General features: G+C 47.8%; 2 protein-coding genes across 2 annotated transcripts; both read left to right on the top strand.

Annotated features, from left to right (window-relative positions):
* Nucleotides 1-4578: 4578 nt before the first annotated feature.
* Nucleotides 4579-9095, top strand: ANKRD65 (ankyrin repeat domain 65). Its single transcript, XM_056865520.1, has 4 exons — nucleotides 4579-4585; nucleotides 6638-6863; nucleotides 7229-7778; nucleotides 8658-9095. Exons 1-4 carry the CDS (start codon nucleotides 4579-4581, stop codon nucleotides 9093-9095), a joined length of 1221 nt encoding a protein of 406 aa, XP_056721498.1.
* Nucleotides 9096-12822: 3727 nt separating this feature from the next.
* On the top strand, nucleotides 12823-18597 carry MRPL20 (mitochondrial ribosomal protein L20). The gene is made up of 4 exons (XM_056865519.1): nucleotides 12823-12909; nucleotides 15736-15846; nucleotides 15931-16008; nucleotides 18430-18597. Exons 1-4 carry the CDS (start codon nucleotides 12823-12825, stop codon nucleotides 18595-18597), a joined length of 444 nt encoding a protein of 147 aa, XP_056721497.1.
* Nucleotides 18598-19081: the final 484 nt, after the last annotated feature.

The raw sequence follows: 19081 nt of genomic DNA, 5'->3' as shown, positions 1-19081 counted from the left end.
AGCTGGCTTCATGTGTAGGAGTGGGGAAACCGACCCAGGTCACTAGATTAGCCTCCGCTGCTCATGTGGAGGAGTGGGGAATCAAACCCCATTCTCCAGATTAGACTCCACCGTTCCTAACCACCGATCTTAACCACTACACCACACTGGCATGTAGTATCAAGATATCCTACGTGGTAGGGCTGCCATCATCCAGGTGGGGCCTGGAGATCTCCAGGCGAGAGATCGATTCCCCTGTAGAAAATGGCTGCTTTGGAGGATGAACTCTATGGCATTATATCCCGTTCATACTCATGATTGGATCCTGGTGCCAAAAATGTCAACAGGCAGTCAGCTTAGTGGAGTTAATTCTTGGAGACCTTGTTATTGCATCCCAAAGTTAAGCTCTGCTGCTTGAGCCCGCTGACAGATCAAACCCTGGACAAGGTCTGCTAACAGCAAGCAATCACGTAATAGGCAGGACCTCGGACAGAGGACAAGTCGGTGCATGCCAGTCTGTAACAAGATAGCTCAGTGTCTTCCATTTTGTCCTTCTGTTCTTGTAAAGTTAGTGTCTCCAGTCCTATGATACTCACCCGGACCGTAACGCTGCCGAGCTGGCTGCCAGACCAGATCAGTAGGGTTGCCAACCTCCAGGTACTAGCTGGAGATCTCCTGCTATTACAACTGATCTCCAGGTGATAGAGATCAGTTCACCTGGAGAAAATGGCTGCTTTGGCAATTGAACTCTGTGGCACTTAAGTCCCTCCCCTCCCCAAACCCCACCCTCCTCAGGCTCTGCCCCAAAAACCTCCCGGTGGAGAGGGGGGACCTGACAACCCTATAGATCAGGGTTCAGGTTGCCAGCTGATCAAGGGAAACTGTGTCTTTTGTACAGATTTGGTGGGCAGAAATTGGCAGGTGCTGTTTGGATCAACTGCTCATTGCTGTAAGGAAACCTGCTGTTAAGGAGCCATTGAAGAGGTTTTTGCTCAAAAGTTAGCAGTCCTACTCAAGATTCGGCTGAAGGCTGTTCTCTAGCTAGATTTTCCCTTGGTGATGGTGGAAAGTGCTGTTAAGTCACAGCCGATTTGCAACCCTGTGCGGTTTTCAAGGCAAGAGATCAGCAAAGGTGGTTTGCCATTGCCTGCCTCTGCATAGCATCCCTGAACTTCCTTGGTGGTCTCCCATCCAAGTACTAACCAGGGCTGATCCTGCTTAGCATTTGAGGTCTGACAAGATTGAGCTATCCTGGGCCATACAGGACAGGGTTTCAAAGCAACTAGGGGCCGTAGCTCAGCGGTAGAGCATCTGCTTGGCACGCAGAAGGTCCTAGCAATCCCCAGCATCTCCAGCTAAAGGGACTAGGCAAGTAGGTGATGTGAAAGACCTCTGCCTGAGACCCTGGAGAGCCGCTGCCGGTCTGAGTAGACAATACTGACTTTGATGGACCAAGGGTCTGATTCAGTATAAGGCAGCGTGGCCCAAGCAGCCATTTTCTCCAGGTGAGTTGATCTCTATCAGCTAGAGATCAGTTGTAATAGCAGGAGATCTCCAGCTAGTACTTGGCGGTTGGCAACCCTAAGAGACATGCAGACAGATGTGTGGGGGTTTACTTTGTTTGTTGGTTTATTGTAGATATTTAGAGCCATGAGTTAAAAAGCCTTGTTCCTGGGGCAGCTAACACGTATCAAAGCAATTAAAATCACATCAGCGCCGAGATTTGAAAAAAAAAATTAAACTTGCAAAATGTAGAAAACAACAGACAAGATGAAAGACTCATCACAGCGAGAGGAAAATTAAAAACCAGCGAGCAATTGAAAGCCCCTGAGCCATCGGCAGAATATACAAGCAATCTAATTGAAATGCCAATTCAAAACAGTACCATTAGAGCAGACGATACAATCGTTTTCAGGCTCCAGAGAAAAAGGGGGTTAGGATTTCACAGAAAAGCCTGAAAGGGTAAAGAACAGAATAGAATCATAGAATCATCGAGTTGGAGGGGATCACCAGGGTCATCTAGTCCAACCCCCTGCACAATGCAGGAAATTCACAACTTCCTGCCCCCCCACACCCCCAGTGACTCCTACTCCATGCCCAGAAGATGGCCAAGATGCCCCCCCTCATCATCTGCCTAAGGTCATAGAATCCACATTGCTGACAGATGGCCATCTAGCCTCTGCTTAAAAACCTCCAGGGAAGGAGAGCTTACCACCTCCCGAGGAAGCCTGTTCCACTGAGGAATCGCTCTTAACTGTTTGAAAATTCTTCCTAATGTCTAGATGGAAACTCTTTTGATTTAATTTCAACCCATTGGTTCTGGTCCGACCTTCTGGGTCAACTGAAAACAACTTGGCACCATCCTCTATATGACAGCCCTTCAAGTACTCTTCAGAAACCCTAAACCGGTGCTGGAAAGACAGCAGCTCCAGTGCCAGAACCCAAAGGAAGGGCATAGTTGAGCATTGAAACATACCCTGCAATATTTCACAGGTATTTAATATCTCATCGGCCATTTATGCATGGGAGGTTTTGCCTTGGATTTGCCGCTCTCTAGATGCACATTTTCCCTATCTGAATTCTCTAAACTCAAAAATAAACCCCCGTGCAGACTTTTGAGAATCTGGATGGGGGAAATGTGCACCTAGAGAGCGGCAAATCCAAGGCAAAACCTCCCATGCATAAATGGCCAGAGAGCCAGAGTGGTATTCTGGTTAAGAGCAGCGGACTCTAATCCGGAGAACTGGGTTCGATTCCCCACTCCTCCACATGAAGCCTGCTGGGTGGCCTTTGGCCAGTCACAGCTCTCTCCGAACTCTCTCAGCCCACGCAGAGGCAGGCAATGGCAAACCACCTCCAAAAGTCTCTTGCCTTGAAGTTAGCATTAGGGTTGCCAACCTCCAGGTACTAGCTGGAGATCTCCTGCTATTACAACTGATCTCCAGTCGATAGAGATTAGCTCCCCTGAAGAAAATGGCCGCTTTGGCAATTGGAATCTATGGCAATGAAGACCCTCCCCTCCCCAAAACCCACCTTCCTCAGGCTCCACCCCAAAAACTTCCCGCCAGTGGCAAAGAGGGACCTGGCAACCTACCTAACATGGTTGGGCACAAAAATCAGCCAATCAAATATTTCGCTTCTTAGGCACCTGTGGCCTCTCGACAAAGCCTTTCTAAAAAGCATCCTCTAAAGATAAAAAAAAGGAAGAGCCCCATGGTTCAGAGTGGTAAGCTGCAGTACTGCAGTCCAAGCTCTGCTCACGACGTGAGTTCGATCCCAACGGAAGTCGGTTTCAGGTAGCCGGCTCAAGGTCGACTAAGCCTTCCATCCTACCGAGGTCGGTAAAATGAGTACCCAGCTTGCTGGGGGTAAAGGGAAGATGACTGGGGAAGGCACTGGCAAACCACCCCGTAAACAAAGGGGGTTACTGCACTTGTATTCCCAGTGATGTATTAAGAGTTTGAAAACGTTATAAAAAATACTGTTCGCACTTTCTATGTATTCCCACCGATGTATTAAGGGTTTGAAAACGTTATAGAAAATACTGTTCGCACTCTGTTTGGCCCCTTTAGCTGTGAAGACGTCTTCCAACCATTTATAAGCCGTGGTATCCAAAAACCCTTTTAAAGCGATTTTTCAAACTCTTAATACATCGCTGGGAATACAAAGTGCGGTAACTCCCAAAGTCTGCCAAGTAAACATCAAGATGTGATGTCACCCCATAGGTCAGGAATGACCCGGTGCTTGCACAGGGGACCTTTACCTTACCTAAAGACAAATTAAGGCAGGGTGTCCTTTTTCTATTGGGGACAGGTCCCTGGAGACAGGCAGGCACAGCAGCGAAATGGAACCTCCATGTTCAGAGGCAGTCTATCTCAGAGCACCGGCTTCGGGGGACAAGCATCGGGAAAACTGCCCTGAGGCCTGTCTTCTGCATCGAAGTGCTACGGAAAGGCGTCTGCTCCTAACCCTTTTCAGTGCTTCCCTTCCGCTGAATCACGCCCTGGGCAGAAACAGTGCCCAGACCCCGGCATCTAGAGGTCATTGATGGAATGTAGATTTGCAAGGATTTCCGCGTGTGGCGGGGAAGGAGGGGGGGAAGCGCAGACGGGCCCAGATCCTATTAACCATTAGCAGCCGAGGACTCCTCCCTCCTATTAGCAGGCTTTGAGCCATTAAGTAAACAGCCCTTTGCACAACCGAGTAGAAGGCACAGGAGAGAGATTGCTGGCTTTCCTTGGGAACCTTAATCGGCCTTTAGTGAGGGTCGAACTCGGGCTGCTAGCTGAACTCCTTTGGAGAAGTAGGTGGTCGCTTTTCACCTCTGGAGGTACTGAAATCTATTTGGTGTAGTCACTGAAGCTTTCTGTTTGCAAACAAATCGGCCTCGCTACTCCACAGAGAATCTTGCGGTCACAAGGGGGGATGTGCTATGAGAGACGGCCAAAAGGATCCAGAAAGGGCAGCTGCCACAGCTGATATCAGCGAAGTCCTGTTTGAGATTCAGATCCCTTTGGTCAAGCGCATTTGTGGAACCAACCGCACCGCGGAGGCGCTGCCGTTCAATTCAGAAGGGCTCACACCGGCAGCGGGACAGAAATGACCGGTAAGGGTTGCTTACTGTTTGGTACCGAGCCGTCAACGTGCCCACGGATCTGCAGAGGACGAGGAGATAGGTCTCCGCCTGCAAGGAGCTTTCAATTTAAAATCTGGTGTTCCGATTTAAAACTGAAGGCCAGGGAACCAACCGAGGGACGGGAGGGAAAGGCAGGGATAAAATTGGGGAAGAGTCTGCATTTGTTGCCCTTATGGATGTTTAAGTTTCAGGTTAACACGGGGGGATTTTGAAGGGGTTTTTTTTAAGGCAAATACAAATTCGAAAGCCTTTATTGGCATTAAAAGGGAAAATGTACAGTGGAGTTTACAGTAAAATCATGATATAAAGTATGCAGGTATCATATGGTAAAGTTTACTATAAAACCATTTTTATAAGAACATACATATCCCACTAGTGTGGTTACTTGGTTATTTAATCCTGAGTTAACCATTATAGGGTGCAGAGTAGTGACCACGTCCTCTAATTACAAGCAAAAAAAAAACCTTGGTACCGAGTCAATAATGGTTGTATCCTGTTTGGTCGTAAGGTAGGACACCTCTGAACTGGTAGGTAAGCATTCCCTATCAGCAAGTAACGGGTCTGTGAGATTACAACGGCCCCTATCGTAGAGTGGACACTTGAGGATATGTGAAACTGTTTCTCTGTCGCCTTCTCCACATGGGCAGACCCGATCCAGATATGGAACTTTATTAAATCTGCCATGAAGGCTTTGCAGAGAAGGGAGGGTTTTGAGGAAGGATTTGAAGGAAGTGAAAGGTGTGGGGAGATGTGGGGGTTCTGGGAAGAGTTTTCAGCCGTGAGAAAATGATTTCGTTTCATAGGATCTTAAGAGTTGTTATCAAGGGGTCAAACTATTGGATTTGTGAGTAGCAAAGGACAGCTGCAGAAGTCCCATGATGAAAGGGTTGCCAGGTCCCTCTTCACCACAGGCGGAAGGTTTTGGGGGTGGATCTTGAGGACAGTGGGGTCTGGGGAGGGGAGGGACTTCAATGCCATAGAGTCCAATTGCCAAAGCAGCCATTTTCTCCAGGGGAATTGATCTCTATCAGCTGGAGACCAGTTGTAATGGCAGGAGATCTCCAGCTGGTACCTGGAGGTTATCTACTACAAATAAAACCTATGCTGAAAGTACAATACTTGTATTCATAAACAACAGCACGAGGCTCCTCTTAAGTAGAACAATGTTATTTACTGCCAAGTGTAAGAACTATGGTACACACTAAGAATTATTCATATTACTAGTACCAAAATAACATAAGTCATATCCCCAACCGGGGTTACATCACCCAAGTCCGGAAGGAGTATGTTCCCATAAACGAGGTAAAATCTTCCCGTAAATTCAAGTCCAAGCAAAGTCTGCCGTCGCTTCGAGATAGGGTAAGTCCAAATAATAAAGACGTAGTGTGCACGTTGTTGTAGGGAAAGATGAATCACTCCAATATGAATAATATGCATCATTAGTAATATGAATAATTCTTAGTGTGTACCATAGTTCTTACACTTGGCAGTAAATAACATTGTTCTACTTAAGAGGAGCCTCGTGCTGTTGTTTATGAATACAGGTACCTGGAGGTTGGCAACCCTACACGATGGTGAAGTGAAGCGGAGCTGGGTCAGATCAGTGCCTGGATGATTCCTGGAGTTGGGAGTTCCAGGATGGGGAAAAAAGGATGGTGGAAAATGTAGTAGCTAGACAGTAGGGTTGCCAGCTCTGGATTGGGAAATACCTGGAGATTTGGGGGGTGGAACCTGAGGAGGGGGGTTTGGAGAGGGAGGGGCTTCCGCTGGGTATAATGCCCTGGAGTCCACCTTCCAAGGCGACCATTTTCTCCAGGTGAATTGATCCCTGTCACCTGGAGATCAATTGTCATCCTGGGTCATCTCCACCCACCACCTGGAGATGGACAACTCTAGTCTGAACTTGTCAACAAATCCAGCCCAGACCAGGCTGCTGCTGACCCTAACCACTGGTGGAGACTGCTTTGCTCCTAGTTCTTAAGAATCGGGGTCGATGGCCTTCTTGTCGTTTCTTGTCCGGAGGCACGGAAGTCGAGGCCGAGCTCCAGAGGAGGTGGATGGTGCTGGGCGAGGAGAGGACTCCAGAAGAACATCTGGCGAGGAACGATTGCAGGGTCAACCCCAAGGAGAAGACTTTGGTCCTCGTTCCTGTGCTGGAGAGAAGGGAGGAGCTCCATCAGGCAACCCAAAACGGCAACATTGGCCGGGTGAAGCAGCTTTTACGGCAGGGAGCCGGGACTGAGTGCAGGTGCGGAGAAGGCTGGTGTATTACTACCATTACCATGAGCCAGTGTGGTGTAGTGGTTAAGAGCGGTGGTTTGGAGCGGTGGACTCTAATCTGGAGAACCGGGTTTGATTCCCCACTACTCCACATGAGTGGCGAATACTAATCTGGTGAACTGGGTTGGTTTCCCCAGTCCTACACACGAAGCCAGCTGGGTGACCTTGGGCTAGTCACAGCTCTCTTAGAGCTCTCTAAGCCCCACCTACCTCACAGAGTGGCTGTTGTGGGGAGGGGAAGGCGATTGTAAGCCACTTTGATTCTCCCTTAAATGGTAGAGAAAGTCAGCATACAAAAACCAACTCTTCTTCTTCTTTTCCAACCCCTTCCAGAGACGAGAACGGCTGGACTCCGTTACACATGGCTACCTTGAACGGCTACGCCCCTTTGGTCAAATTCCTCGTCCAGCGTGGCGCAGTGGTCCATGCCCGGAACGGGGCTTCCTACACACCGTTGCACCATGCGGCTTGGAGCGGCCATACCCAAGTGGCAGAGTTCCTCCTCGCTCGGGGCACGCCGGCGACCACGGCCACCAAAGGAGGCCTGACCCCACTACACTGCGCAGCCGCCAATGGGCACCTCCTAATGGTCCAGCTGCTCTTGCAGCGAGGGGCGGATCTTGCTGCCGTGGATGCCAACCAGTGGGCACCCTTGCACTGGGCGACTGCCAACAACCAGCTGCACATCATGGACTTGCTGATGTCCCAGGGGGTCGGTCCGGATCTCGGTAGAGAGGGGGGAGTCACGCCGTTACACATAGCAGCCGAGGCGGGACGAATCGAAGCTCTGCGTCTCTTGCTCGATAAGGGGGCCGACCTGGACGCTCAGGATGGTTTGGGAAGGACTCCCCTTTCGATCGCTTCTAACAATGGCAACCCGGAGGTAAGGCTGCAGATTCCCCTACATTGTTTTTATCTACGTATTACATTGGTGACCTGGGTGGCCCAGGCAAGCCCAGTCTCACAAATCTCAGAAGCTAGCCGGGACAGCCCTGGTTAGTACTTGGATGGGAGACCGCCATGGAAGTGCAGGGGCCGTGGCTCAGTGGTAGAGCATCTGCTTGGCATGCAGAAGGTCCCAAGTTCAGTCCCCGGCATCTCCAGTTAAAGGGACTAGGCAAGGAGGTGATGGGAAAGACCTCAGCCTGAGACCCTGGAGAGCCACGGCCGGTCTGAGTAGACAATACTGACTTTGATGGACCAAGGGTCTCATTCAGTATAAGGCAGCTTCATGGGGAGGGGCTGTGGCTCACTGGTAGAGCATCTGCTTGGCATGCACAAGGTCCCAGGGTCAATCCCCGGCATCTCCAGTTAAAGGAACCAGGCAGGCAGATGCTGTGAAAGCCCTCATCCAGAGACCTTGGACAGCCGCTGCTGGTCTGAGTAGACTGTGCTGACTTGGATGGACCAGGGGTCTGATTCAGTATAAGGCAGCTTCATGTGTTCGTATGACTCCATCAACATCTCAGTATGGTAGCTGTTTAACATTTTGGGGAGGGGCTGTGGCTCAGTGGTAGAGCCTCTGCTTGGCATGCAGAAAGTCCCAGGTTCAATCCCCGGCATCTCCAGTTAAAGGAACCAGGCAAGCAGGTGATGTGAAAGACCTCTACCTAAGACCCTGGAAAGCCGCTGCCGGTCTTAGAGAATACTGACGGATCAAGGGTCTGATTCAGTATAAGGCAGCTTCATGTGTTCATGACCCTGGTGATCCCTTCCAACTCTATGATTCAATGTTCCTGAATTCCTCTCGCTCTCTCTTTAGATTGTGAAATTGCTCCTCCAAGCCAAGGCAGAAGTGAACATAACTGACCACCACGGCTGCTCCGCTCTCCACAAAGCTGCGACCGCCGGACACCTGCCTGTCATCTGCCTCCTGGTAGGCGCCACTGCCGCTGCTGGAGTTAATGGAAGGGACGGTCTGAATCTGACCCCGTTGCACCGAGCAGCCGGCTGCGGCCATGTCGGCGTCGCCAGCTGCCTCCTGGACCACGGAGCCGACGTCAACGCAGCCGGGTGGCTCGGCAAGACCCCGCTGCACCTCGCCGTGGAAAGAGGACACTACCCTGTGATGGACCTCTTGTTAACCAAGGGAGCGGACCGTGCCCTGAGATCGTGGTGGAAGGAAATGGCCAAAGAGCTGGTGTCTGAGAGGCCTGATTGTGGATCCATCACCAGTCAAGCCATTGCTGGGGGCCCCTAGTCTTCTGATATCTGTGCCCCCACTGCCTCCTGACTCTCTCTCCTAGCTCGTCTGATCCAATGTAGATGGACCATGTTTTACATGTATTTATAGTGCTGCAATTTCTAACTGTTCCGTTATATGCTTGGCATGCAGAATATATTTATACACACACACACACACACACACACACATACATAGGGGAGGGGCTGTGGATCAGTGGTAGAGCATCTGCTTGGCATGCAGAAGATCCCAGGTTCAATCCACGGCATCTCCAGTTAAAGGGACCAGGCAAGCAGATGATGTGAAAGACCCCTGCCTGAGACCCTGGAGAGCTGCTGCCGGTCTGAGCAGACAATACTGACTTTGCTGGACCAAGGGTCTGATTCAGTATAAGGCAGCTTCATATGTTCATGTGATATGTGTGTGTGTGTGTTTGTGTGTGTGTGTGTGTGTGTTGCCGTCCAAGTCCCCACTTAGCCATGAAGCTAAGAAGAATGGTTGTAGGCCAGTTGGTTTCGCAGGGTAGTCGTGAGGATGGTGGGGGAGTGGGGACAGCCATGGATGCTCCGGAGGCTGGGGTGGAAAAATCAAATATATATGACAAAGAGGAAGAAGAAAAGTAAAAATGGAGTAGAGAAGAAAGGGAAGGGCAGCCGCAGAGGTAAGACGTGGAGTCTGTGCTTTAAAAAGGAAGGGAGATTTTTGCTATATAGGTTTCAGGAGAGTCTGGCCAGTAATGATGGGAAAAATTCCCACTTGGCGTGAGCGAGCAAGCATGGGGCTATGATGGAGGCCAAAATAACTGGTAAGTATTGCAGGATTCAATTATTCAAAATAAGATGACCTACTTGATACTACTTCAACAGGGGGAAAAACATGTTATGGAGACCCCAACAGACGGTAAGACAATTCCATAATAGGATATGCATTTCTTGCAAGCGAAGATGCGGCAGTCTAATCCCCGTGTCTAATTATCACCCGCACGTCTTGAAAATAAAGAGTGCAGAGAAAACCACTGGGAGTTTTCAGGCCTCTTAAAAGTCTCTAACACATTTATTACGGCAAAAACTTTCATGGACTACGGCCCTCTTCGTCTGCGCCGGAAACGTTACCTTCCCTTGGCAGACACAGATGTTTAGATGACGGTATTAACAGAAACAAGGACCAGTCCAAAGGGAAAATCTGATGAGTTGTGTAAATTGATAAACCCTCAGGGCCAGATGAATATTGGGCCTAAACCTTTGAAGAGAGGCAATTTCTGTAGTGAGCTAACTATTCCCTGCTTCTATTGAGGCCAAGATTGACAAAATCAAATCTGCATAGAATTACACAACTTTAAGGTTGACAATGAGGAAATTGAAATTGTTCAAGACTTTTTATTCCTTGGCTCCACCATCAACCAAAAGGGAGACTGCGGCCAAGAAATCAGAAAGAGATTGAGACTAGGAAGGGCAGCCATGAAGGAGCCAGAAAAGATTTTGAAGTGTAAGGATGTGTCACTGGCCACCAAGACTAGATTAATTCATGCCATCGTATTCCCTGTTACTATGTATGGGTGTGAAAGCTGGACAGTGAAGAAAGCTGATAGGAAGAAAATAGATTCCTTTGAAATGTGGTGTTGGAGGAGAGGGTTACGGATACCCTGGACCGCCAAAAAAACAAATCAGTGGGTTCTAGATCAAATCCAGCCTGAACTGACCCTAGAAGCTAAAATGACTAAACTGAGGCTATCGTATTTTGGTCCCATTATGAGAAAGCAAGAGTCACTGGAAAAGACAGTCATGCTAGGAAAAGCTGAGGGCAGCAGGAAAAGAGGAAGACCCAACAAGAGATAGACTGACTCAATAAAGGCAGCCACAGCCCTCAATTTGCAAGATCTGAGCAAGGCTGTCAAAGATTGGACATTTTGGAGGACTTTCATTCATAGGGTCGCCATGAGTCGGAAGCGACTTGACTGCACTTAACACACACACGCACAGAAATTGCAACCACTTCCAATTTAGGAATATCAGCCTCCAGGTGGGGCCTGGGGATCCTCTAGCATTATAACTGACCTCCACATTACAGACATCCTTTCCCTTGGAAAGAACAGTTGATTTGGCCGGAGGACTCTATGGCCCTATGCCCTGCGGAGGTCCCTGGCCTCTCCAAACCCTGCCCTCCCCAGCTTCCACCCCAAAATCTCCAGGAATTGCCTAACCCAGAGCTGGCAAACCTAAGTATAGGGTTGCCAACCTCCAGGTGGTAGCTGGAGATCTCCCGCTATTACAATTGATTTCCAGGCGACATATATCAGTTCACCTGGAGAAAATGGCTGCTTTGGAATGTGAACTCAATGGCATTACACCACCTTGAAGTCCCTCCTCCACCCAAACCCCACCATCCTCAGGCTCCACCCCCAAAATCTCCAGATATTTCCAACCCCGGAGCTGGCAACCCGGAGCTAAGTATCAAATTTGCACGGAAATTCCAACTAATCCCAATTTATTATAGGCTTGCCAACTCACGCTTGGGAAATACCTGGAGATTTTGGGGTGGAGCCTGGGGAAGGACTTCAGCAGGGTACACCCTCCAAACCAGCCATTTTCTCCAGGGGAACTGCTCTCTGTCACCTGGAGAGGAAATGTGATTCTGGAAGATCTAGGGTTGCCAGCTCCAGGTTGGGAAATACCTGGAGATTTGGGGGGTGGAGCCTGAGGAGGGCGGGGTTTGAGGAGTGGAGGGACTTGGATGCTATAGAGTCCAGTGGCCAAAGTGGCCATTTTCCTCCAGGGGGACGGATCTCTATCGCCTGGAGATTAGTTATAATAGCGGGAGATCTCCAGCCAGCCCCTGGAGGTTGGCAACCCTAGGGAGATATCCAGCCCCCATCTGGAGGTTGCAACAAGCAATAAAAATGCAAGTAACCCTATGCTGAAAACGACAACGCTACAAGAATATATCAGCATGCAGACTCAATATTAGATCCTGTCTAAACTCTAAGAAAAAGGACACATAAAAAGATAAATAACAATGTACACGCATGTATATTGTTATTTATCTTTTTATGTGTCCTTTTTCTTAGAGTTTAGACAGGATCTAATATTTTGTTAATAAATATTGTTTTTTTAAATAATTTTTTCCCCAAATGCGTTATCTTTTTGTGTGTCTTTTTTTCTTAGAGTTTAGACAGGATCTAATATTTTTTAATAAATATTGTTTTTTGAAAAATAATAAAAATTAATAAAAAATTATTTTAAAACAACAACAATATTTATTAAAAAATATTAGATCCTGTCTAAACTAAGAAAAAAGACACAAAAAGATAAGGCATTTGAAAAATAATAAAAATTAATAAAAATTTATTTAAAAACGCGTTATCTTTGTAGGCGTCTTTTTTCCTTAAGGGTCTAGACAGGATCTAATACTGAGTCTGCGCGCGGATGTATTTTTGCAGCCCCCGCCTGGAGGTTGGCATCCCTAGGTCCCAAACTGGCAAAAGCAAACTGAACCAGGGTTGGGGGGTGGTCGGCCTGTAAAGAATCGCAGGAAGGTTCGCTGTTCGTCTCATCTCCCCCCTCCAAATACCCTCCCACACACACACACAGGGTTGCGCGAGTTCACTCCTCCATCCGAGACGCGCCAGGCACACTCCCTCCACCTCCCCCCCCCTCCGTCCGCGCTTGCGCCCTGCAGCCCGGAAAAGGAGCTCGGCGTGGGTTTCTGCTCTGCGCGCCCTTCCGGTCTCCTTCTGCAGCGGGCAGGGATGGTGTTCCTCACGCCGGCCCTGTGGATCCGGACCCGCCTGACCGATCGCTTCTGGAGGAAGTACGAGGTGCTCAAGCATGCGCGGGTAAGGGCTCGACCGCGGCGATTTTGCACATGGGGTCCGCTTTAAATAATAATAATAATCATAATTGCACGTTGCATAATGTTTCAGAGTGCCTTTTTGAGCATGCTTTCTTTTTGAAAGAGCGTCGGATGCAAGGGGGTTGCTTCGATCTCTGGCTTGGGGGGTCGGATGCAAGGGGGTTGCAAGATGCAAGGGGGTTGCAAGATGCAAGGGGAATGCAAGAGCGTCGGGTGCAAGGGGGTTGCAAGATGCAAGGGGGATGCAAGAGCGTCGGGTGCAAGGGGGTTGCAAGATGCAAGGGGGATGCAAGAGCGTCGGGTGCAAGGGGGTTGCTTCAATCTCTAGCTTGGGGAGTCGGATGCAAGGGGGCTGCAGGAGCGTCGGATGCAAAGGGGTTGCAAGATGCAAGGGGGATGTCCCAGGGACATCGCCTTCCAGCAATCTACAAACATAGAGAAGTCTATAATTGATAATTTAGACTGACTTACCTGATATACAGGACATTCAGAACTGGACAATCACTTACCTGATTTCAGGATATTTATATATTGAATTTATTATTCTGCTGGACTGCTTTTGATAATTTGTATGTGTATCTTGTTACCTTGTTGTATATATTGTTCACCTTTGCACTTATTTTCACTTTTATAAATTAGCACTTTATCATTTTGTGTGAGTGCTGTTTGGATTCTTCCCAACTTCCAGGTAGTAGCAGGAGATCACCTGCTAATTCAACTGATCTCCAGCCGATAGAGATCAGATCACCTGGAGAAAAATGGCCGCTTTGTCCATTGGACTCTATGGCATTGAAGTCCCTCCCAAACCCCGCCCTCAGGCTCCGCCCCCAAAAATCTCCCGCAGGTGTCGAAGAGGGACCTAGCAACCTAGAGGCCATGCTGGTTCAGACCAAGGCCCGTCAGATCCAGCAGTCTGTTCACACAGTGGCCAACCAGGTGCCTCAAGGAAGCCCGCAAACAAGACGACTGCAGCAGCATTGTCCTGCCTGTGTGCCACAGGACCTCATAGGCCCGCACCTCTGATCCTGGAGAGCATAGGTATGCATCGTAAGAACATAAGAAAACCCAAGCTGGATCAGACTGGGGCCCATCAAGTCCAGCAGTCTGTTCCTACAGTGGCCAACCAGCTGCCTCTAGGAAGCCCACAAGCAAGACACCACCTCATATAATAGCCATGCTCCTCTGAGACTGGAGAGAATAGGTATGCCTCATGACTAGTATCCATTTTTACTAGTAGCCATGAATTGCCCTCTCCTCCATGGATATGTTCACTCCCCTCTTCAAGCCTTCCACATCCTGGGGCAGGGAGTTCCACAACTTAACTATGAGTTGTGTGAAGAAATGCTTCCTTTTTATCTGGTTTGAATCTTTCACTCTCCAGCTTCAGCAGATGACCCCGCTTTCTGGTATTATGAGACTGTGATCCTATCGCGCAAATACTTGAGTCGGTCCCGTTGAAGGGGATGGGGGTTGGCTCCTGAGTAGGCCTGCATGGGTTTGATCAGCCAGATTCAACAGAAATTAAAAGCGAAGGGAGGAGGGACATTGCCACCCCTTTACTCTGAGGTTGCTCAGAACTACTGGGGAGTAAGCCTGCACGGGATTGCAGCCTGCACTATGGATTGGGAAATCCCAAGTCCGAATTTTGTGGGAAGGCTTCGAAATCCATTCGTGACCTTGCAGGCCCGTGTCCCTGTTGAAGGACCCGGAGGACAGCCGTGGCCTTGATGGTGGTGGTACCAAGACACTCATTAAGCTTCCCTATGCTGAATTAGACCCTTGGACCATTAAGGTCTCTGTTATCTGCTCAGGCTGGCAGCAGCTCTCCCGGGAATCAGGAAAGGTCTTTCACATCACCTACTATATGGTCCTTTTAACTGAAGATGCCAGGGTCTTCTCCTTGCCAAACAGATGTTCTACCACTGAGCCACAGCCCCTCCTTGAGAATGAAATGTTCTTTTTCATTAAGTTTGTGGCACCTTCCCTGGCCACGTTTCTAAAGGCTGTACAGTTATATTTATTTTGTTCCCCTGGTTATTGTTGTTCTTTAAATACCAGTTTTAATCTGATTTTATCCTGTATGACCTTATTCTGAGTGCTTAATTATAGATGGGCCGTATGGATATTTTTATGGGTTGTAAAGCTGCCTTATTGGGTCATGTCTTTGCCAGAAGGCAAATAATTCAGTAAATAAATGAATGAAATCTCATGGAGGAATCCCAAGTAACCTCTTAAGGGTTTTCCGGAATGCTGAAACTACTGTGCCATCAAACTTCCATTTTGTTTCTGTGAACTTAGATCTATGCGCTGTTTCTTATACTCTTATTTTTGCATGGGGATCAAAAATAACAGATACAAATGTATCCTCCCTGATCATTCGGGAAAAGGAACATAAGAAAGGCCCTGCTGGATCAGACCAAGGCACATCAAGTCCAGCAGTCTGTTCACACAGTGGCCCAAGGAAGCCTTTCCTTTAAAATGTTCCTGGTTTTCCCCTCTCAAAAGTCCCAATATTTCCATTTTTTGGATTTAAGAGGATTTTGTTCATGTGTCTAGTTACTATCAATTTCAATGTGATGTGTTGAACAGGGTGGGAATGGAGGCTTGGTAAATGCGCTGAGTATTGTCTTGTTAGACTATTCATCTTCCCGTGGAATCGATGAAAATTTGAATTTCTGTCAAGGCGTTTGCCTGTTCTAAGGGTTTTCAGGGTGCTAGGCGGAAGGATAGCAATCTTCTGTATGGCAGGGCCCTCCTGTTATTCTCAAACACCGATTTGACTCACATTCTTCATTTCTCTCCCTTTCAGCACTTCCGCGGGCGGAAGAACCGTTGCTACAGCTTGGCCGTCCGAGCGGTCCGCAGGGCTTTCGTCTACGCTACAAAGGCCAGAAAGTTGAAAAAGAGGGATATGAGAGCGGTAAGGAAAGGGACCAGAAAAGTTGCTGAGACATTTGCGAGATTCTAGTATGCAGAAACTCAGTCTTCCATGTTTTACTTTCAGTTGTGGATGACGAGGTTAACAGCGGCTGCTCTCGAACACGGTATGAAGTATCACCATTTCATCAGCAATCTTTATAAGGTAAACTGCTTTCTTCCTTTCCTCTCACCTCTCCTGTGTTGCTTCTCGGTGCTAAAAATACCAGGCTTCTCACTTTAGTTGGTATAAGAGTCAGTGTGGTGTAGCATTTAGAGTATTGGACTAAGAATATGAAGACCCTCCTCCAAATTCATATTCTTGGCCAGTTATTGGATGACCTTGGATCAATCACTTTTCTGGGGCCAACCTACCTCACAGGGTTGGTGCGAGGATAAAATGGAAGAGGAGAGCCAGTGTGGTGTAGTGGCGGACTCTAATCTGGAGAGCAAGTTTTGTTTCCCCCACTCCTCCACATGAAACCTGCTGGGGGACCTTGGGCTAGTCACAGTTCTCTCTGAACTCTCTCAGCCCCACCTGCCTCACAAGGTGTCTGTTGTGGGGAGAGAAAGGGTACTCCTTATAAGGTAGAGAAAAGGAGGGTATAAAAACAAACTCTTCTTTAAAAATTGGCCAGAGGCAGAAATGAGAACGCTCCCTCATATGAAGGAACTCAGAATTTGCCAAAATATGCATTAAACATGCTTGATCTGGAATTGAAAATATGCTCATATCCTGAATCATTGGTTTAATCCTTTGCTGAAGGGAGCTATGCAGGACTTTGGTGGTGTTCGTTACTAGCATTATTTTCTTCCTCTTTTTCTCTCCTGATTCTGTAAAGAGATGTTGAACACCATGACTGAACAGTCTGTTTTGAATTTATGTTAGCCCAACAATAAGGACACGATTTGCCTAGCAACACCATCACTGGGCCCAGCAACGTCAGCCATACTATCGCAGGTTCATACTCCTGTTCATCTTCTAATGTGATTTATGCCATCACATGCCAGCAATGCCCCTCCACCCACTACATTGGATAGACAGGCCAGTCCCTAGGACAAAGATTGAATGGGCATAAGTCTGACATCAGAAACCACAACATTCAGAAACCAGTGGGGGGTCATTTTAACCTTCCAGGACATTCAGTTGCTGATTTCAGAGGAGCAGTTGTCTTACAAAGGGGTTTCAAAGGGAGATGAGAAAGAGAGACTGCTGAATTATAACTAATAATGAAGCTCAAGACCATGCATTCTCCTGAACTGAATAGAGATCTGAGATTCTTGCCTCATTACCAATGCTGATTTCTCCATGCCCACTGTGTGTGTAAGTGCCGTCAAGTCGCTTCCGACTCATGGCTAGCCTATGAATCAAGGTCCTCCAAAATGTCCTATCTTTGACAGCCTTGCTCAGATCTTGCAAATTGAGGGCTGTGGCTGCCTTGATGGAGTCAATCCATCTCTTGTTGGGTCTTCCTCTTTTCCTCCTGCCCTCCACTTTTCCCAGCATGATTGTCTTTTCCAGTGACTCTGGTCTTCTCATAATGTGACCAAAATATGATAGCTTCAGTTTAGTCATTTTCGCTTCTAGGGACAGTTCAGGCTTGATTTGATCTGTAACCCACTGATTTGTTTTTCTGGCCGTCCACGGTATCCGTAACACTCTCCTCCAACACCACATTTCAAAGGAGTCTACTTCCTATCAGCTTTCTTCAGTGTCCAGCAATGTCAATCAGGCCTGCTAATGTAATTTACTTTTTACATTGCCATTGCGTGTCTAAGTCACTCTTCTCTACTTAAGGATAGATGGACTCACATTCTAGCTGAATCTGCCAGAAATTTTGTAAGTTTTTAAGGTGCTTCCAGGCTCTTGCTCTTTTCTACGATTTGCCTGTGTTCAGTTGTATAAGATTTCTATATATCCTCCAATTGCCCTATTTCTTTGGGATATCTCTCTTTTCTTGTACCAGTTCCCAGTAAGTCACTGGTCCTAGCTTTGTCTTTTGGGGATGCCTTGTTAATATTTTGTTTGTGTAGTTGCTAGAGCTGTTGTTCCAAAGCCCAGAAGCAAAATCTCAGTGGCGAAAGATTCATCTTGTCTCTAGAGCAGCCAGAACACTGCAACACCAGTTAGCACACTTCAGTTGCAGAGATCTATTTTGAACTCTCATTCTTATATGGTCTGGCCAATTTAAGTGCGTCTTTAACTCAAAGAACAATCCTGTTTGGTTTTTACACCTGTAAAGGAGTGACTACAGCAAGCACAGGGAGAAGAACTTTAAGTAACATGCAGAGAGTGGAGGACGGCATGAAAATCGGGGTGTTAAAACAAGTATCCTTAAGATTCAGGGTGGTGGTTCCATGTGCTACATGGAACTATCTCCCCAGGGGAATCATTTTTCATCTCTGCAATGTTGGAGGGAACCATCTGAGTCAAACCAAAATTTGGTGTTGCAAGAGGCAGAAATTTACTAGTGAATCAAAATCTAAAATTTCTTTAAAGTTTTCTTTTTGGTTTGAAAGCGTTTGGCACCAGACGGCATGGCTGTTCTCTTGCCAACTTTGTGACGGCTGTTCTCTTACGTTTCAGTGTCAGGTGGAATTGAACAGGAAAGTCTTGGCTGACATGGCGATCTACGAGCCGAAGACATTCAAGTCCCTGGCGGCGTTGGCTAAAAGGAGGGGAGATGAAGGCCTGGCTGCTGCTCATGAAGGGAAAGAACCAGAGGGGATTTTTTCACGCTTCGTGCGGTCTTAGTGAAGCTGTGGTTTTTGGCTTGCTTGCTGAGATGCACTCAGATTAAAAAGGGGTCACTTTGGCGTTGCAAAACATGGCCTCAGTTGGTAAAGCGAAGCAAGCTGTATGTCTAACTGGGGCGGGACTGTCCTTTCCTACTTTGAAGATTATCACCCATTCTACAGAAATTTTTGTATAGGTACCTAAATAGGTACCTAAATAGCCATTATATTTTAATAGGGGCCATATTTTCAACAGCTAGGCCAGGAGAGTCAGCAACTTTGTCTTGGCAATACAGGCAAAGGACTCTTCCCTCCTTGTATGAACATAGGCTTGGACAGAGCCCTTTGGCCACCTCATTTGCTCTCTACTATTTCCCGCTTTCCAAGGCCTCCCTTATTCAGCTGCAGAAGAGGAGGTTATGGGGTCCTTTGTCAATATCTCAGCTGGAACAAAAACTATTGAAATGCATCAGAGGCTGTACTGGGAGCCTGGTGGACCACAG

Source organism: Euleptes europaea, chromosome 19 (genome assembly GCF_029931775.1).
Source record: "Euleptes europaea isolate rEulEur1 chromosome 19, rEulEur1.hap1, whole genome shotgun sequence".
Taxonomy (NCBI): Eukaryota; Metazoa; Chordata; class Lepidosauria; order Squamata; family Sphaerodactylidae; genus Euleptes; species Euleptes europaea.
This window is presented reverse-complemented; position numbering and strand designations above follow the sequence as displayed.

Coding starts and splice junctions, on each gene's coding strand:
- ANKRD65 (XM_056865520.1), top strand. Junction 6,864..7,228: donor GGAGCCGGGACTGAGTGCAG/GTGCGGAGAAGG, acceptor AACCCCTTCCAG/AGACGAGAACGGCTGGACTC. Junction 7,779..8,657: donor CTAACAATGGCAACCCGGAG/GTAAGGCTGCAG, acceptor CTCTCTCTTTAG/ATTGTGAAATTGCTCCTCCA.
- MRPL20 (XM_056865519.1), top strand. CDS start 12,823: ATGGTGTTCCTCACGCCGGCCCTGTGGATCCGGACCCGCCTGACCGAT. Junction 15,847..15,930: donor AAAAGAGGGATATGAGAGCG/GTAAGGAAAGGG, acceptor TTTTACTTTCAG/TTGTGGATGACGAGGTTAAC. Junction 16,009..18,429: donor TCATCAGCAATCTTTATAAG/GTAAACTGCTTT, acceptor CTTACGTTTCAG/TGTCAGGTGGAATTGAACAG.